The 19,433-nt window shown below is 40.2% G+C and overlaps 1 protein-coding gene across 3 annotated transcripts in view; it reads right to left on the bottom strand.

Moving 5' to 3' along the window:
* Positions 1-590: 590 nt before the first annotated feature.
* The window catches only part of kaznb (kazrin, periplakin interacting protein b), a 139,724-nt gene continuing 120,881 nt past the window's right edge, over positions 591-19,433 (bottom strand). The window contains exons 5-17 of one of the 3 annotated variants that reach the window (XM_086292721.1): positions 18,116-18,307; positions 15,869-16,005; positions 14,317-14,487; positions 12,904-13,084; positions 12,624-12,703; positions 11,052-11,175; positions 8,362-8,552; positions 8,118-8,236; positions 6,097-6,328; positions 5,788-5,889; positions 5,154-5,320; positions 4,939-5,035; positions 591-4,031 (exon numbers count right to left, since the gene is read on the bottom strand). In XM_086292721.1, the coding sequence (XP_086148847.1) occupies positions 3,870-4,031; positions 4,939-5,035; positions 5,154-5,320; positions 5,788-5,889; positions 6,097-6,328; positions 8,118-8,236; positions 8,362-8,552; positions 11,052-11,175; positions 12,624-12,703; positions 12,904-13,084; positions 14,317-14,487; positions 15,869-16,005; positions 18,116-18,307 (1,955 nt within the window). In that variant the 3' untranslated portion in view covers positions 591-3,869. Of the gene's footprint in view, positions 4,032-4,938; positions 5,036-5,153; positions 5,321-5,787; positions 5,890-6,096; positions 6,329-8,117; positions 8,237-8,361; positions 8,553-11,051; positions 11,176-12,623; positions 12,758-12,903; positions 13,085-14,316; positions 14,488-15,868; positions 16,006-18,115; positions 18,308-19,433 lie in introns of all 3 variants that reach the window. The other 2 variants (XM_086292720.1, XM_086292722.1) reach the window with 2 other exon arrangements.

Raw genomic sequence — 19,433 nt, 5'->3', positions numbered from 1 at the left:
TGTGCCAAGGTCCTTGGGACCTGCTCTGGTTAGACGCCAAGAGGTCAGAGTGCACTACAGCCTGTAGTACAGCAATGGCTAATGGGCCATAATGCTATCTTAATTTGTAGTCAGCTTTAACCCTTTCCATGCTAGTAGTGTCTATACTTGGGCCATGTTGTGTTTGTTAAATGCAAACTGCTACCATTTACAGGAGTGATCGTGGCTTAAAGAGTTGGCAGTTCATCCTGTAACCGGAAGGTTGCCGGTTCGAGCCCCGTCTCGGACAGTCTCGGTCGTTGTGTCCTTGGGCAAGACACTTCACCTACCGCCTACTGGTGATGGCCAGAGGGGCCGATGGCGTGATATGGCAGCCTCGCTTCTGTCAGTCTGCCCCAGGGCAGCTGTGGCTACAACTGTACCTTGCCTCCACCAGTGTGTGAATGTGAGAGTGAATGAATAGTAGAATTGTGAAGCGCTTTGAGGGTCTTGAAAAGCGCTATATAAATGCAATCCATTATTATTATTATTATTATTTCTTGCCAGATGTGGCACAACCTTCTGGTGCTAAAGTGACACAAATTCATCTTGCTCTCATACGGTGATCTTTGAGCAGAGAATAAGGTCAGTCAGATCACTGCAATTAATAAAAAATAAATGAGAATAATGTCCATATAGTTTTTTATGATGCGAGCTCTTATAATAACCAACTCAACAGGCTAATGTGACCATTCTGAGCTTCTTTTTAAGATAACACAGAAGTGTCGTATGCAAACAGAAAGATATATTTTCAAAACCCTTGGAAGAAAAAATAATTTACATCTGGACCAACTTTACATTCTGAGTTTGTTAACACAAATTTAATGCATTTCTCCTCAAAAATAACAATAACAGTCTTACATTTTATGCAACAATTTACAATAAATCCACTTTCATGTTGACATGTATGAAAAGCTTGTACTGCTTTGCAAAGAGATGTATATGTCATGTGTTAAAAGCAAATACATTGCATGTCCCTGTCTTCTTTCTCTGTACAGGTTTGAACTGGTCTGATCTTCCCGCTTAAACAGTTTCGCTTTGGTGAGTCAAAGAGACGCCCAGATAGAGACGGACAAACCTGTTCTCTGCTATTTGAAGTAACCTCAAGGTTTCAGCCACACTCGGTGTGGCTCTGTGCAAGTCCCAGCGGTGGCATTTAATGAGTGTTCTCATGCTCAGGAACAGCTGTGCATTATAAAACACGACCAAAACTGTACAGAATACACTGTTCCATTAACTTCATAGTATAATGGCACAAAGTTTTGCCTTCCTCACAGTTCACACAATACACATATGTGGAGTCTTTATACATTACCACATTCTTAATCCAACATTCCACAGATTTATCTACATATCACACTGCATCATCTTTTACATTAAAAAAACATAATTATGGGTATACCAACTGTCAGAAGAAGACACACACTTCACATGTCATTGTTTTTAGTAGCATCATCTTACACATTTAGAGCTGATGGCACTTGAGGGCCCTGTTCTTCAATCTGAAGGAATTTAGGCTAAAATACTTTTTTCAGGTTACAAGAAGCTGGTTTAGTCTCGTCAATCTAATCTGATTCTCTCAGCCTCCTTTAGGATTGGTTTGTTAATCCCAAATAAAAGTTCAAGGGAAAAGTTATGGAGAGGCATAATACTGGCTGAATGCTGAGCATGTGATTGCACTAACAGAGAGAGAGCTGAGACAATAGGCTTTTAACAAAAACTGGAAACATTCTGACCTGTCATTTCCCAGTGATCCCAATTAAATACGATACGTGGCACAGCTTCATTGTCAGTTCATTGTTTTCTTTTTTTTTTTTTCCTACAGCCTGCCACTTTATGTTATGATCTCTGGCAGATGATAGTAACAGTGGTAATGACCAAAGTGGCATTGCATGACAAGTTAAGCATAATGCTTTTTTTTTTTTTTTTTTTTATGGCACAAGCATTGTAAAGGCTTCTGCAAAGGACAGGCCTGGGCCTCCTCTCTCCTCCAGATGCATTTAAGGAAGTAAGACTTTGTTGAAGTTGGCTTCTGATCAATTTCTGAGTCAATGGCAGGGCGATTCGGGAGAAGGTGACGAGGTAGATCAAAATAGAGAGATGAGAAAAACCTTTGGGTTTTGTATTTTACTGCCATTCTTCAGGAGTTTAACAGTTTCACAGAGACAAAACACGAAATATTAAACATGAATGAAGGGATGGACATGGTCAGCAGCAATACTCAGGAAGGCTGTGGAGTTTAGATGATGCTCAGCTGGTACTGAGGCTGAAAGTGTGGCAAGAAAATATGCGCCTGCACCATTACGCCACCGTCACTGATATTACTGATACAAGGCAGGATGCTTTTTTTTTTATAATAAATTCTGACCCTACCATCTGAATGTCAGAGCAGAATTGAGAATCATCTCATTAGCTTCTTCTCTTAAGTTATTGTCCAAAAACTATTATTATTACACACAATATCAAACAAAATCTATCTATCTGGGTTCTCACGTGAAAATAATCTCTCTCTTCTTCATTTAAGTCCCGTATGGTCTAGCAGTTGTAGGATTTCTGTTTTTTCCACAAAGTTGACACAGGTTCAAGTCCCAGTATGGAATCAGTCTTCAGCATGGCTGCTGTCCTGCATGCCTTGGTTGTAAATTGGGTTTACAACCAATTTTTGATTCTACTTGGACATGAGCAAGGCTTCTCGTCTTAGAAAACTGCCACGAATTTGATATTTTCTCTTTTTTGGCCCATTTTCTGTAAACTGTGGAGATAGGGATGACTGGGAAAATCCCAGCAGATAAGCAGTTTCTGAAATATTTAAACCAGCCCGGCACCAACAATCACGCCACATTCAGAGTCAATGAAATCACCTTTCTTCCCCATTCTGATGCTTTGGCAGGTCCTCTTGACCATGTCTATCATCTATGTAAATGAACTGAGCCACTGGGATTGTCATTGGCCGATTAAATATTTGTGTTACTAAGCAGCTGAACCTAACAACGTGTACCTAACAAAATAGCTGTCTTCAACCATCTCAAAGCTCTTGTAGTACACCTGTGAATGCCTCTAAAACTGAATACTAATTTACAGTCCTTTGACGTATGATTGGTAATTTAAATGCACTTTGTAAGTTGCAAAAAAAAAAAACAACAAAAAAAAACACATCACCTTAATCGCACTCCAGATGTCTCTGTTCTGTACAGCTTTCTGTGATTTTAGAAACATCCAGTCAACAAATCCAGTGTTCATGTCTGGTTAACTGGGTTAGCCATGTATGAAGAACAGGGCCCTCATCTATTCTGAATAACAGCTGATATGTGCTGTATCTTTACACTGAAAGTAAGTTATAACAACTTTTCTTTTGTTATTAACAGAGTTTTTCACTTGCAGCTTTAAAAAACAAACATGTTAAAAAGTAGCAGTAATAAATAGTAACAGTGCTGTGAAGATCATATGGACCAGTGTAATATAAGGCATTAAAAGAGCACTAATTTCAATTATATAACTGTGTGAAGCCTGTTTTAAGCCTTCCCATCTATCATACAAATACCGGTATGATTTTTCCAATAATATATAAAAGTCTTGGAATACGTAGTTTAAAAATACATTAAAATAAAAAATGAACCTAGCTATTAAGTTATCTTCCTTTCAAGTCCATCAGGTCACAATGATAAAGTTTATTTGTCTTCAGTAAATGCTTCTCTAAAGATGTCAGATTACTAAATCGAGTGGCATACCCCTTTAAGACATTCTCTTCCTATAATTCTAGTGTGGCTCAGTGTGAGTGTTTCTCAGCTGTAAACAACTGCAACACAACAAAAATGTAAACAATGGTTAAGATCTCGATGGCTGAAGCTGGTTCAGACGTTGGTGATTTCGACACTCTTGTAGGTGTGCATCGGGCTGCCTTTGGCTCGGGGAACCGCCTGAACTCTGGCCTCTCTGGGCAGAGAGCTGCAGCTGCCGTGGAAGCCCAGACTTCGCTCCACTGAGTGGCTGTTTGCTCGTAACCTCAGCGGACTCTGGAAAAAAAAATCAAAAAGACTGAAAACAGAAAATGGAGTTTCTTTAAAGATGAGACATTTGCCTGTTTATAAAACATTATCAGCTAAAAAGTAATTAGTGTTTATGATGGTCTTATATCAGAATCCTCAGTTTGAATCTGACCACAAGACTTTAGTAGCCAACTACTGATTCTTCTTTTCTTATTCTAGTGTACTCACATACTTAGTATATATCTAAGCTCTGTGGTCGGCATGAAGCTGGACACTCTGGTGACAGTGGCAGAGAAAAGGACATTAAAGAAACTGCTGGACATTATGAACAATGCCAGGCATCCTCTGCACACGGCCATAAACAACCAGAAGAGTCTGTTCAGTGACAGGTTGCTTCTCCCCAAGACAAGAACTAACAGACTTAAAAACTCCTTTGTCCCACACGCCATCAGACTGTTTAACTCCTCTCTGGAGGGGAGAGGGAGGGGAAACAGGAGGACAAAGGAGGGGGGAACAACTAAGCTGTAGTGCCTCTTCACCTCACTGTACAATACCTTGTGCAATACTTTTTGTAAATAGTCAACAGTGCAATAGACTCAATACTTGAAATGTGCAATTCACTTGTATTTTTATTTTTTATTCCTATTTATTCTATTTATCCCCTTTGTATATTTTATTTATATTTGTCTCTGTATTTATATGTGTGTGTGTGTGTGTGTGTGTGTGTGTATATATATATATATAACAATTCTGTAACTGTAACTTCGGTCGTTGCTGTGCTTTTTTTTTGGAAGTCGAATTTCCCAGAGGAACCCACCCGAGGGATTAATAAAGTTCTATCTTATCTTATCTTATCTTATCTTAAACATGTGAAATATCAAAAAGGATCTGCACAGCACTGCACATTTCAGTCTTTATAAAGTTTGTCTAATACCTTTCCGGATCTTCTTATAGACATCCTCTCATCAGCAAAACGGTTAACAGCGACAGGAGAGGAACAACCAATCACCTCAGTCTCCTGCTCGGTATTACTATAAACATAAGGTGTTACAAGACGTTGTTGTTTGGAGATTGCATCCAAGAATATATACATACAAATGTATTTACAGGATAGAATATGAAGGTATGCAAGTAGGACTTTTAATCTACCTGAGAGGGACAGCGAGTGACTTCATCTCTTCATACAGGTGCCGATGAAGCATGTGTTTGTTGCTGGGGATGCCCAGGGCTTTGGCCATGGCATCTGTGTCGAAAGACTGATCCAAAGCCATCACTGCACCATGAATCCCTTTACCCTGAAGATTGTCTGCAAACTCCTGAGCAACGCAAGAGAGAAGCGTTGGATTAAGATGATGCAGTTTGCTCAGTGTGCTCATCAGTGAGTGTTAGCTGAAAAATAACTAACCTTGCAGAAATCGCTCCCTGGTCTTAACGTTTAATTTGGTAGTAATTACAAGTACACAACAAAAAAGCTTTTAAAAACAGTTTTGGTTTGTCTTTGTGGGTCATAATAAGTGTTCACCACATGTTGCCCAAAATAAGTATGTCGGTATATTGCAGAGCTAAAAAAAAAACCCTCACGCTGTGTGGTCTATTCCCCATTACTGAGTGTACACTACTGTTATTCTTCTGTATTCTTTCAGTGGTTTGAGGCTTCAAAGAAACAAAGCTATCATTATTTTTGAGGGATTCTTAAAAACCCATACTTTGCGGTATCTGGTTCCAGTCTGGCAAAGAAATCTCCAGCGCAGAGGGGAATGCCATCACTGACCGCCCCACCCACCTTGAGGTCAATGTCTCTGATCCACTTCATCACTCTGTGACATGTCCAAACAATGGGATCCCGGTTTTGGTGCTCGCATTTTGTCCGCCGTGCCTGCAGGGCCTTTAAAAACACCACACAAAGATAGCAGTGCAAGCACTAATGTGGCAGAGGCCAATGAGATAATGGAGCATTACAAGCTACTGTGTGACTCCAGCTACCGCAGATAAGCATGTAGTTTTGTCACTGTAGCTGAGTGAAAGTCATGCAGTGATCGAAGAAAGATTGCTGAATAACGCCAGTCATGAATCTGTTATCATATAGTCTGACCTCTTTATCAAAGCTGAGCATCTGCAGCAGCTGGATTCCCAGAAGTAGACTGGTCTGATGGAACTGGTCACTGATGTTGAGAAATCTCTCCAGGTCTCTGCGGTTCAACGAGTTAAGCACTCGTCCGTCCACCAAGTGAGACTGAAAGGTCTGGGAGTACTGAGGCAGTCCAACATCACTCAGCCATGATGTTGCAACCCAGTGATGGTCCATCTCAGATGCTTTTGATAATCTGTGATCAGCAATATCAAACAATAACATTTGTTTAAATACATCATATTTCATGCACTCCTTATGTTGTTTTACTCAAATGCATTATATCTATATATACATATACACACTACCAGTCACACTAAATAGTATCTATTCTCATGACTATTTACATTGTTGATTCTCATTGAAGGCATAAAAAGTGTGAAATAACTCAAAACATGTTTAACATTTCAGATTCTTCAAACTATCCACCCTTTGCTTTGATTAAAACTGTGCACATTCTTGGCATTTTTTCAATGAGCTTCATGAGGTTTGTCACCTGAAATGGTTTTACAACAGTCTTGAAGGAGTTCCCAGAGATGCTGAGCACTTTTGCCATCACTCTGCGATCTATCTCATCCCAAACCACCTCGACTGCGTTTAGGTTTGTGGAGGCCAGGCCATCTGGCGCAGCACTCCATCACTCTCCTTCTTGGTCAAATAGCCCTCACACAACCTGGAGGTGTGTTTGGGGTCATTGTCCTGTAATGACTCCAATCCCCAGTCCATCATTACTGACCCCAGTAATGATGGACTGTCATTTCTCTTTACTTAGCTGATTGGTTCTTGACATAATATGAATTGTAACAGTTGTCAAATTGGGCTGTCATCTGTGTACGAACCTGACTTCTGCACAACATAACTGATGGCCCCAACCCCATTAAGAAGGCAAGAAAGTCCACGAATGAACCCTGACAGGGCACACCTGTGAAGTGAAAACCATTTAAGGTGACTACATCATGGAGCCCATTGAGAGAAGGCCAAGGGTTTGGAGTGCTGTCAGCAAAGCAAAGGATGGCTACTTTGAGGAATCTAAAATATAAAACATATTTATAGTTATTCATTATTTTTTCTTTGCTACATAATTCCATTAATCCTGCTTCATATATTTGATGTCTTGAGCATGTATCTACAATGTAGAAAGTAGTAAAAATAAAGAAAAACCATTAAGGTGGAAAATTTGCTACTTATATTCCTGCCTTTATTTGGGAGCATTTATCAGACTAAGCAAGTAAAACAAGTACAGAAAAGCGTCCTAAAATACACATTTAGGTGTTTATTTTACTTCTCTGTGTCTGAAGTGCATATATACATATTACTGAATATCCTTTGATATAATACCCATGCATATTAAACTTAAAATTTCAGAAAACCCATCTAAATAAAAGTGACTTGGAAAGTTTCGTGTTGATATCCGTTATTTAAAATATATAAAATATATATATTTTTACAATACATAGCTTTAAAGGCTTCTTATCACACAAGCTTTCTCTTGGCAGACACAGCAAGGAGCTGCTGGGTTCAAAATGAAAGGCCAGCTGAGACCTCTCTTTGTGGAGCTCGCATGATCTCCCTGCACCTGCGTGTGTTAACTCATACTACTACAGCTTCCTCCCAAAGACATGCATGTTAGATTAAGTGGAATTCTAGATTGGCCATAGGTGTGAAGGTCTCTCTGTGTTAGCAGTCCACCAGATTAGCAACCTGCTCAGGGTGTACCTCGCCTCATGCTCAGTGACAGCTGGGACATGCTCCAGCCTGAATTGGATAAGTGGTAGAAAATGGATGGAGTCGTCTCTCATACTCTGAGCCAGAAATGTCTGCTTCAGTGGCACATATTTAACTCAAAACGTTCCATTTTTATCCCTGTCTGTATATTTTTAAAGAAAAGTATGCACAGAGAAAATGAAGATTTTGAGGTCATGTTTTTTTTAACCCCCCAAAACATGACATTAGTTATTCTGCAGTTTTATTTGGCTGTTACTCACCCTTGGTCCCCTTCAGCTCTCCTGTAATCCTCAATAGCCAATCTTATTTTCCTGCGATGAATTGGATTACTGATACCCAGGCCCAGCTCTAAATCATCATCCGTCAGGCCTAGAAGCACCTAAAGAGCAGAAATATAGCTCTCTATCAAACAAACACAACACCTCAACATGTCCATCTGCTAACATCAAACAACATCACACACAGGTAAACAAACAGCAAAAAGCAACATGTACCAAATCATACCTTCCCACTTTTGACGTTTTCAGAGCAGGCTCGGATGTACATGGGCATTCCCATGACAACCTCCAGCCAGGCCTGGACTGCACCTGCCCTCCACAGTGACATGCATGTGTTTCGAGTCAGCTCCGCCTGCTGGAGGCGGTCCAGCTGCTCCTCTCCATCAGACAGGCTTTGCTGTGTGAGGCTATCAGAGTCTGGATTGGTCAGGAGAAGTTACGGTGTGGCATACAGGAGAATTTCAGGGTCAGTTGGATATGAAAATCAAATCAGATTACACATCTGGAGACAATCAGAAGGGAGCAGAACAAAAAGTATTGTGTCTACCTTAAAGTGGAACCATACTAAACTACATTTGGGATAGTACACTACAGTTTTTTCTGTATATCGAGGAGAAATCTGCATACCAAGATCAATTCGTTCACGTGAGAAAAAAAATTGTTATATAACCACTAGATGGCGCCAGATTATCTTACTGGAGACGGCCAGTATCTTTGAATGAACTGTGCTTTGTTTTTTTTTGTTTTTTTAAGTAGATAGGACTGCACATTTAAATGCGTCTAAATAGAAAACAGTAGTTGAACTCAGAACTCAGAATACAGAGGTCTTTTGGTTCTTCTGTGACAGTGTGGTGGTCAGTTCTAAAACTACTGCTTAGTAAAAGACGTTACAACACTAGTAACTGAGGCATATGAGGAGACTTAAGACCATTAGGATCATGTATTAGAGACAAAGGGATTATTCATAAAACATCATGCTTCTGCCCATCAGCCCCTCATCTACAAAAAAAAAAAAAAAGAAAAAAAAAAAAGAAACAGGAAACACTGATTCATACCGAACCAACGAATCCAGGATGAACTGATTCGTCTCAACATGCTGAAAAAAAGGCTGCATGCAAATCCCACCATCTTTCCAAAGAGTTTTCAAAAAACAAACGACACAAACTGGTACTCTTCAATGGACATGATACGTAATATGAATAATCCCCAGAGTGTAAGAAACAGACAGCTGGTAATCACAGATGAGGAGTTACTCACTGGCAGGAGAGAGTTGCCATTAGAAATGGCAGGAGGAGAGGGAGACACACACGTTAGACTGGGACAAAAGAAACAAACAAAAAACCCAAAAAACCAACCCAACATTACTCACGAAATAGAAAACTGCCACATTGGATTTATTCAGTTAGTGGTTTTATTTTTAAAATAAGATTTCATTTCAATTATAATTCACTTTGAAAATGCTAAAACCTCCTCGACATCTGGCTGCGACAGCTGCAGCAGATAAATATTTGAAGTCACTTGTTTGTCTCATTTCTTTTAAATAAAATACTTCAATAGATTTAATCTTTTATGCAACATTTTCTAAATTACAAACATTTAACAGATTTGTTAGAGCCACATTTGCAAAAAAAAAAGGAAAGGAAAAAAGGAAAATTATAAAATGAGGAGGGATTCTATACAAATATAAAAAACAAAAAACAGCAAAATAAGGGGAGGATCATGCATTCAAAATGCAAGGAAAAGATAACCTGGTAAAAATGGGTAGGGCTACAAAGGAGCAACACAGGATTGCAGAGATTATTAATTTGGTTGGCAATGAATGGATGTCTAACCAAAGAAACACAGAGGGATCATGCACGTGTTTAATGCACATTCGTTCATCTCGTATAGGCACATGTTAGATAGCTCTCTGTAAAAAATGAGTCAGACATAAACAATGCTACGAGGCTAGTGCTAACAGTGATGGAGTGACTGAGTCTTTAAACTTTGGCACTTGCACATGGTTTTGACAGCAGGTGAGAGAGGTGCGTCTGAATACGCCTGCTCACATCTACAAATTTCTACAGAAGACCGACTCTAGAAACCCTCAATGGCCAGTACGAGAGCATTATTAAAATGATTACTAGCTTACAAAATATCCACAAAAAAACTTCCCTGGTGCCCACAGTGCTGTAAATAAATCATTGTGAGCCAGCATTTATAGGAACGTGATGACAATCCTGTAACAGAATTACCTCTCAACGAGTGTTTTCAAACCAACAGGAAACCAAAAGTCTAGTAATTTATCATTTCTATCCTTTCATAGTAAGATTTGGGCCTGCAAGACTGTGAATAATATGGAAATAAATGTTGCAAAGTATGAAAAAAGCAACTGTAAAAGTAACAAAAAACAAATAGCATTTACAGTAAAACACTAGTTTCACAATAGCTCCTATTTACATATGAACAGCAGTACTTCAAGTCTCCAGTTATATATAAAAAAAAAAAGCATAAAACATTAAGACAATTATAATAATACAGCATAAATATGTCTACATGAAAGAAAGAGTAACCCATATATATATATATATATACATATATATATGTATATGTGTGTGTGTGTGTGCGCGCGCGCGTGCGTGCGTGCGTGTGTGTAAACATATGTACATATGCATACATGTACAACTATAAATATATATCTAATTTACAAACATACAATTTTAGGGCAATATACTGTACATTTATGGTGATAGCAGTGACTTTAAGGGCTTTTCTTTAAAATTCAAAATCCTTCGCCTCCAGATAAATCCACAGACAGTCTTCACTCACAGTTAAAGCCAAGAGGATATCTACAAAAACTCAACACACACATGCACTCACACACTCAGCATCACCAGTCGGCATCCTCCTCTATGTAATAATCAGGGGTGGCTGTACCATCAAACAAGCCAGGATCCAGTGACTTGCGCTGCTTGCCCCGAGCGAACACCCTTGATAGGGATCCCAGTGTCATCTTTTCCTTCTTCTTCTTCCGCTTCTGGTCCTCAAGGTCCTCCATAGACTGAGCAGAGGAGATAGGAAAGCTGCGTTAATCAGCTGCCTTAAAGCCAGACTGTAGTTTCACATTTTTATAAACTTTCATGATGAGTAAGGAGAGAGAGAGAGATGTAACCAACTGGATCCAGACAAATACCAAAGCTTTTTGTCATTTGTCATTTCAGCCTGAATTAACGCTGCATTTCAAATTTTTATCTTGCATTTGAAGGATCAACTATTTTTTCCAGCATTATGCGTAAAATTAGCCTTATGTCAAAAGTTGTTTATCGTTTACTTCTTTGGATCTGGCTGTAAAAAGTGAGTGAATTCAACCAGAGACTTAACTGCTTCTTCACTTAACTTCATATTAAATACACTATATGAACAAGAGTACCAGGCTACCTGCATATTACACTTACAGGAGCTGCTCAACCATGAAAACCGTAGCCTCGAAGCTCCCGGTGCACAGTTTTTATGCTCCAGAGGAGGAACGCTGGGGACTTTTATGCACCCATTATTTAAGTTTACATGATCTGTCACTTTGAGGCCAAGTTACCAGTTTGCCACACCAGTCTATAATATTACTTACAGTTGATTGTTATGTATCTAGCAGGGAGGACAATTAACCAGTTGACTTGTTACAATGATGTCATGCTTTTATATTAAGAAGCCTGAACGGGACTGAAAACAGAATTCAAAGATAAAGAGGTTCGGCCCAACATTTTCAGTTTTATAGGTTCAGGTTTCTACTCGTCTTAAGAATAAAATTATATTTCATATTGAGATGCATGTAGCTATTTTGATGATGTAATAGCATCATTCTTGTTTTGTCCATTTTGAACAACATTTTCTGTATATACATTTGTGTCACTGGCTACAAAGTTTGTGGTTACACAAATATTCACAACACTTTGTGACACATTGGTGTTTGTTATGTTTATTTGCTAAAATGTTTGACATTGTGTCAAATACAGAGTGAGAGCGTAAAGCAACAATTGCTATTGAACTTGAAACTTCTTAAAAAGCATTCTCTCTTTTTCACGACTGCGAGCAAATTAGTTGTAATAATTATTGCATGAACACCAAAATAACTGTAAAGCTATCAGAATGGAGGGATTAATTATCAAAAATGATATTTAAAATATATTTAATACAGTAGTTAATAACCTTTTTCACCAGATAGAGTAACTTACAGTCTCCCTGTATAGCTAAGCTAACCAGTTGCTGACGTTTGCTTCATACTTACTCATATTGAAAGATTAGGCATGAAATACACAGTGCCAAGCTAGTGCAATGCCAAACTGTTGCTTATGAAAAAACAAAAGAACTCCAACACCGGCACTGAGCAGGCAAGCAGAGCCCATGAAGCTGACAGTACAGAGGAACAGACAAGAGAAGGCAGAGTGGAGCGAGGCACTAACAGAAGATTGCGGAGGTGTGATTACTTGGTCGAGGGGGCCAGGCAGCTCTTACATTGCAGAGGGAGTGGGTCCGGTGACGAGGTGAGTTGATGTCACTTGGCGTTGACGAGCGGTCTCCATCAGCCGCAGAGGCTTCAGAGATCACAGAAGGCTGACGTGAGTGGCAGGGGCTGATCCTGACCACAGCTGAGGCGTCACACAAACACACAAACACACCGATATTGCAGATTCCCACAGTTAGTATGAGAAACCTCCTTGAAAAAACCCTGTGTTAGTAAAAGCAACACCAAGTAGCAAAGAGGCCGCGAGGCAAGGAGGAAAAGAAAACCTACCCTGTCTGTCTGTGGTGTGTCCGTGGTAGAGGGTCTGTTGGCTCTGGCGGATGGCGGCCGTGAGCGGAAGGTCGGCGTGCATCACCCACTCCTGACTGCCGTTCACCACCGGTTCTGTTGGCATAGCCACTGAGTGGCGTTTTGGTACGTCTTTAGTCAGTGTGGCCAGAGACTGCTTTGCCTAAGAAGAAAAATAAATAAATAAATAACAGAAAATTAGCATGAGAGTGAACAGGGACAAAGATGTTAACATTACAGGACTAACTATAATTACAAGGATCAGTATACACGATATAAGATTAGACAGGCTATAGTTTATTCCACTGGCTGTGACACTGGACACAGAGTCATTAAGAAGCCCACTTTTTTAAGTTGGAAATCATCAGAATTAATCTCACACGACCAACTGAATACCAGCTGTTTTTTTTAATGAAACTCTGAAAACATCTGCCTAATATTTTGCCTCTCCGGGAAACGACATGGGACCTCGTGAGTGGCAGAGGATCCTTCAAGTATTGTGGGTTTCAGGGTGGGGCCTCCGATGATCGGGCTTGTTGTGACACATCCTTCTGCATGCTCAATCGGACTGTTATCTGTTAGCTTTTGTTGCTCTTTGTTACATTCCTCTTGCCATTCCTAGTTCTGTCGTTTTATGGGTGTGGCCGGGTGCATAACCCTGCTGGTGGAGGCCGCTGCCATCAGGGAGCACGCATTTATTCTGCAGCACTGTTTAACTGGGTGTTACCTGTCAAAGAAACATCCATGGGAATGGCGGGAGCTGAGGGGTTCCAGCAGAGCGCTGCACTGTGACATGATGATCAGTGCTACGTTGTGACTGATCCTTCAAGTATTGTGGGTTTTAAACATTAGAAAGTGCAACAGGATGGTCTATTCCTGAGATATGCTGAAGTTAGAAAATAGCCAGTGTTATAAACCGAATGTATTCATCACTTTCCATAGGACTTTATTTATATATTTTTTTAATGAAATCCTCTGAGAGAGGACAGACTGGAGAAAGTTGAGTTTAGCGGCAGAGAAAGCAACAGGGCTGGGCTGTTTGACAGTGATGCAGCTCTGGCACTGAAGTGCCAACAAATGTGATCTGTGATGGAGCGTGATGTGAGGATCTGTGGGTGGCTGTGACTTGCTGAGGGAGGAGAGAGATTAATGACACACAGACTGACAAGTGTACCTATGAGGGACTGACACAGCAGCACAGAGATAAGGCATGAATTTCTTTCTCTCAAAGCATTAAGCTTTGCTCCAGACTGAGGAAGTGGCATATTGCATGCGTCTGAACTGATATGAACATGTGACCTTCTTTGCATTTGTGCCACGTTTACCAGCTAAGAGTGGAGGTGACTCCGCTGCGGTTTAATAACTTTAGCAAAGTTGTGACTCCGTCCGACTCACCATTGTGAGCTCGGCCTCCAGTTCTTTAATCCTGTTCTCCTTCATATCCAGCTGAGAAAGCAAGACGTTGGCCTGCTCTGTGGATTCTTTGGTCTGCCTCCTCAGGTCCCACTTCTCCCTCTCCAGCACGTCCTTCTCCTTTGCCAGGGCTTTCACTGCATCCTCACTCTCCTGCAGAAATCGCACACATACAGTTATCGTGATTTCACATCAAAGTCATATTGAGTGAACCGGAAAAAAATTTGAGTGAAGCAGCACACATCGTGTGTTGCTGTATGGTTTTGAAAAGGGTGGCTGCTGTTTTTTTAGTAATTCCAGTTACGGACTGTTGCAACTAAGACAAAGTTATAAGCAAGACAGACTGTTATGTGGTTGTGTGGCTTTATAGACATTTTGAAGGCTTTATTCATGTTTTATGCTAGCGTCTATGTTTTTATGAAGCAGTTATTACTGTTACATCGTAGAGAAACAGTTAAGCCTGTCAACAGTGCTAATTAATATCCGAAGGTGTTTCCACACCTGCGATGTTTAGTCTGTTTAAACTGAACTATACTATATGCGCACAAGTCAGTAAGGGTTGGCAAAGAGGCATGAAAAGATTATAAATTCTCCATGCTCTCAAATAGTCCAGAATGCAACACCTTCCTGTATTTACACTTGCTGCTCATGCCCCAGACACATCTGGTCTATAAGCAGACTGAATGTTCTTACGTGGTTTGTAATGACACATTGTGGTTCACTTGGATTTTTCTCTGTGTGAAATGAAACCAAACCACAGGGAAAGTCACAAAGTGTCAAACCTATCTGCTGATGGGACCACAATAAAATGACTCTAGGTGTGAAAACACTGCTAATTACTAAGACATACCCAAAGTACCAAAATGGCAATACACAAACCATGACGTCACCGTGGCTACATCCATCTTTCATGTACAGTCTATAAATGGGTAGAACTGTAAAAACGCTAACTGTTAAAACAGGGGCGACCCTGGCTCAGGGGGTTGGGAAGCGTATCTGTAACCGGAAGGTCGCCGGTTCGATCCCCGGGCTCTTTGTCCTGGTCGTTGTGTCCTTGGGCAAGACACTTTACCCTACTTGCCTACTGGTGTTGGCCAGAGGGGCCGATGGCGCGATATGGCAGCCTCGCTTCTGTCAGTCTGCCCCAGGGCAGCTGTGGCTACAACCGTAGCATGCCTCCACCAGTGTGTGAATGCGAGAGTGAATGAATAGTGGCATTGTAAAGCGCTATATAAATCCAATCCATTATTATTATTAAAAATCTCTGTACAGCTGGACAAATGAAAAACCGCCCTTTTCACTAGTTTTAAATATAAAATAGATTTAAGTGAAGTGCTATCAGACTGGTTAAACTTTTTAGAGTTGAAAAACTTCTTGTTTTTATTTTGGTAGAAAACAAAATGTAAGGTAGCCATAATTCAAAATACCTCTACGTGTGGGTTGGATTATTATTATTATTTTTTAAAAATATATACTGACAATTGGGATAGGAATGCAGGCACACAGAGACAGAGACAAAACTTGACAGCGTTACCTTTCGATGCTGGTCGTAGTTGCGTATGAACTCTCGCAGCTGCTCCTCTCTGCTCTCCAGTGTTGTGTACAGCTGCTGCATCTGATTCGCCAAGTCTGCTTTCTCCACCTTCAGCCGCTTACGGTCAGCTTTCATAGCTTCAAAACACAAGCAAACACATTGAGACACTGAGCAGCACATATGTGTCCATCAACAACAGAAAACTGGACAGTAGACAAACAGTAGACAAAGACAAAGCTTTGTAATTACACCACAGAGCCACTAGGTGACACTGTGTCTTCTGTTAATGAGTTACTTTTTCCCTTTACTTTCAGAAGACGGGGCCCGGAGAAAATGATGTAATCATCCCCGAGTCATTCGGTTTCAGGTGGCATGTGGAGTCTTTGTGGACTCATCCTGAAAACAGCGTGATTGGATCTGATTCCTTTCAACTTCATTCACTTTCAGCTCAACAGCAGCGATGCAACTGTGGGTCTTTTGTGCAGGTGGAAACAATGCTAACGCTCTCATGAGAGCCCGGGTTCACCAGGTAGGCAAAACTGGAAAAGTGGTACCTGCACTTTCCATAACTGCACATGTCATTCAGGGTGCATTCCTCCTGTCAGCGTTCAGCGTCCTCGCATTTATCACACAGCATTTAAACCTGTTTTGCCGCAGTTACATGACGGTTTACAAGCCTGCAGTTTACCACTATGAGCTGTTGAAAGGACCGCGCAAAGGTAGAACATTAAACTAAAAACAACTGCCTGAGTTTCAAGCAGGACTGGCTTTGCTTTTTGTAAAAAGATGTAAACATGGTGGTGTTGCATAATAATAAAAACAGAACACCCCTAACACATCAGTGTCCGAGCGAAGCTCTTCGCTCATGATCGATGGACGTTAATTAAAATGAGGTGAACCTGGAGTTGACTTGGCTGCTCATCAGCTCGGGATGACTAATGTTTCAACTTAGCCACATAAAGACAGAGATTACCTGCTCATTTTAATTTATGCCCCAGAAGAATCACTGGAATTTTACTATTATGGTAATTGGTCTGCTGTTACTTGTGAATGATTTTGATGAATGTGAAAAATGCTGTTGAGTTAATGATTTACACCCACTGCTTTGATCAATGAATCATTCTTATTTGCTTGAAATAGATGAATCAACATATGTTGCTCTAGTAAAGAGAAGCTAATCCCAAAAAGTAATTTTGATAGTTAATGCACACACACACACACACACACACACACACACACACACACACACACACCAAGAATCTGAGAGCCAAAATTATAGTAAACAAATGCAAAAATGGAAAACACCCAGCTATGTGGCATGCTTGTTCTTAAGAGTCGGTAAAGAACATGATAACTCTTAATGTATAGAGTTGAATATAAAACCACGGACAGTAAGAGATATACTGTCTAGATATAAAACATTTAAGTGAGCCGTTTATACAAAGAAAACCTGGTAGATGCAGAAGTATAAATGGATAAATAGTTATTTTATAGATTTTCATACAAACTGTGTTTTTTCCTCAAAGCTGTGAAACAGAAAGTAAACACAGTCATTTCTAACGTTTTATGTCTCAGCAGAGGCAGATAAAAACATTTCCAAACAATCTCAAGTCCATCATTTCTACAGAGAGAAAGATTATTCACATGTGGAAAACATTCAAGGCAATCTTCCAACAAGTGGACATCCCACGCAAATGCCCCCACCCCTCCCTGAAAAAGATTGTGAATTTCAGATTGTGAAACGCTCAGAGAAACTTCAAAAAGGCCAAAAGCTTCATATCAGCCTCCCCAGGCCTCAGTTAGCAAGTTAAATATTAAAGTTCATGGCACTAAGACACATTAAGACAAACCACAAGACTTCTGGAACAATTTTCTTTGGACAGATGAACCTATTGGACCATGCACACACCACTGTATATGCTGCCTGGAAACATTTAATTGAACCAATTACTGTGAGAAAGCACAACGCAGAAGACGTTTTTGTACGAATACAAAAAAATGACTTTGTAGATCATTTTGATGTCCCAAGGTTTGTCATGTAATGGAAAAAAAATAATTTATACTATCTGCTTTTGTTTGGTAAGACAAAGTGGATTTCATTTAATTACAAGATATTCTGGCTTGACATAACATCCCCATGAAAGCTTGGACAGCTGTATTTGCTGTACATTTGAAGTAGGTAGGTGCTGGAAACACGGGGGTTCTGGTAGATTAGGCAAGACGACAAGATGTCTGTTTGCTTCTGACCTTGTAAGGCCTCCTTGGCACGGTCCAGCTCCTGCTCCTTGTCACCCAGCTGCACACGGAGCTCAGTGGCAGAAAGCAGATTGGCAGAGCAGCCGCCCTGGGTCTCCTCCAGGTCTTTAGTCAACATGTCCTTCATTTGCCTCAGCAGGTGGACCTCCTCTTGGAGCTGGACCACCTCTTCACGGAGCAACACTGAAGGAGAGAAAGAGTTTGCAAATTTAGATTATGTGTAGAATAAATATGGAGGGTAAGTGTGCAGAAAAAAATGAGAAAGGAGGATGGAAATAAAAGAGTAAACTACAGGGATGTCCAAAAGGGGCAAAATATGCAACAGGAAATGGAAAAATATGAACTAATAACAAAAGTGATAAAATTCTTCAATACATCAAACCACAAAAGTTACAGCTTCCCTTCAGATGTTGCCAGAGGTGTTGCAGAAATGTAGTTACATGCTGAGTGACAGACTCAGGCCTGGCACTGGTGATGGTAGTACGCAAGAGACAGCAGCCTGATAAGACTTAATAAAATATAAGCGGCACACACTCGGGCTGTGCTCCTCTGTGCCGTATTTTCCCTCAGCTGTGCAATGCCTCATATCCCTCAGGGGAAACAGGCAAGCAAACATGAGCAGGGAACTAAGGCGAGGACAAACTGAAGAGCGAACGCAGTGGCACAAGCTGGTGGACACATTTGTAAAGCCAGAGGACAGAAACAATGAAAAAGTCCATTGAAGGAAACCCGTACTAGCAAAAGTGTCACGATGATTTATACTGCGCACATAAAGGGTAGAAGGTCTGTTCCAGAAGAACGCAAGAACAAAGACAGATGAAATACGCAGTCAGCCAAAACATTTCAGCATAGAATAAAACCTGCAAACGCAATGATAGATTTGTAATTTCCCCAAAAAATAACTCAATACCATAGAGCGCTGCATAAAGAAAAAAAAAGCTATTTGGATCTTATAAGGGATGATGAGTTAATAAATCACGAGTTAAATAAGCAGAAAATTAGTCAAAAAACTGTTTGATTAACAATTTTTCTTGTTAAAAAAAGTGATTTATCACCTTAGCAGATATGCTCGAAAGCATAAGTAACTTTTGACATTTTTCAGACAAAACAAGTTTTGAGGTCCAGGAAAATACGTTGGGTGACTTCTGTTGGGAATCCGACAGACAAAAAATTAATTAACAAATCAGTGAGAAATTGTTAGTTTTAAACAATTTTAAAAAAGGATAAATGTGTGAGTGTGCATTTGTGTATGTGTGAATTACAGGCATTAGAGTTTTACTTTCTGTTGCATGAATAAGAATCTGCAATC

Source organism: Aulonocara sp. 'chitande type north' Nkhata Bay, linkage group LG5 (assembly GCF_057382095.1).
Source record: "Aulonocara sp. 'chitande type north' Nkhata Bay isolate Kocher_YH1m ecotype deep benthic linkage group LG5, A_spYH_male_GT1.1, whole genome shotgun sequence".
Taxonomy (NCBI): domain Eukaryota; kingdom Metazoa; phylum Chordata; class Actinopteri; order Cichliformes; family Cichlidae; genus Aulonocara; species Aulonocara sp. 'chitande type north' Nkhata Bay.
This window is presented reverse-complemented; position numbering and strand designations above follow the sequence as displayed.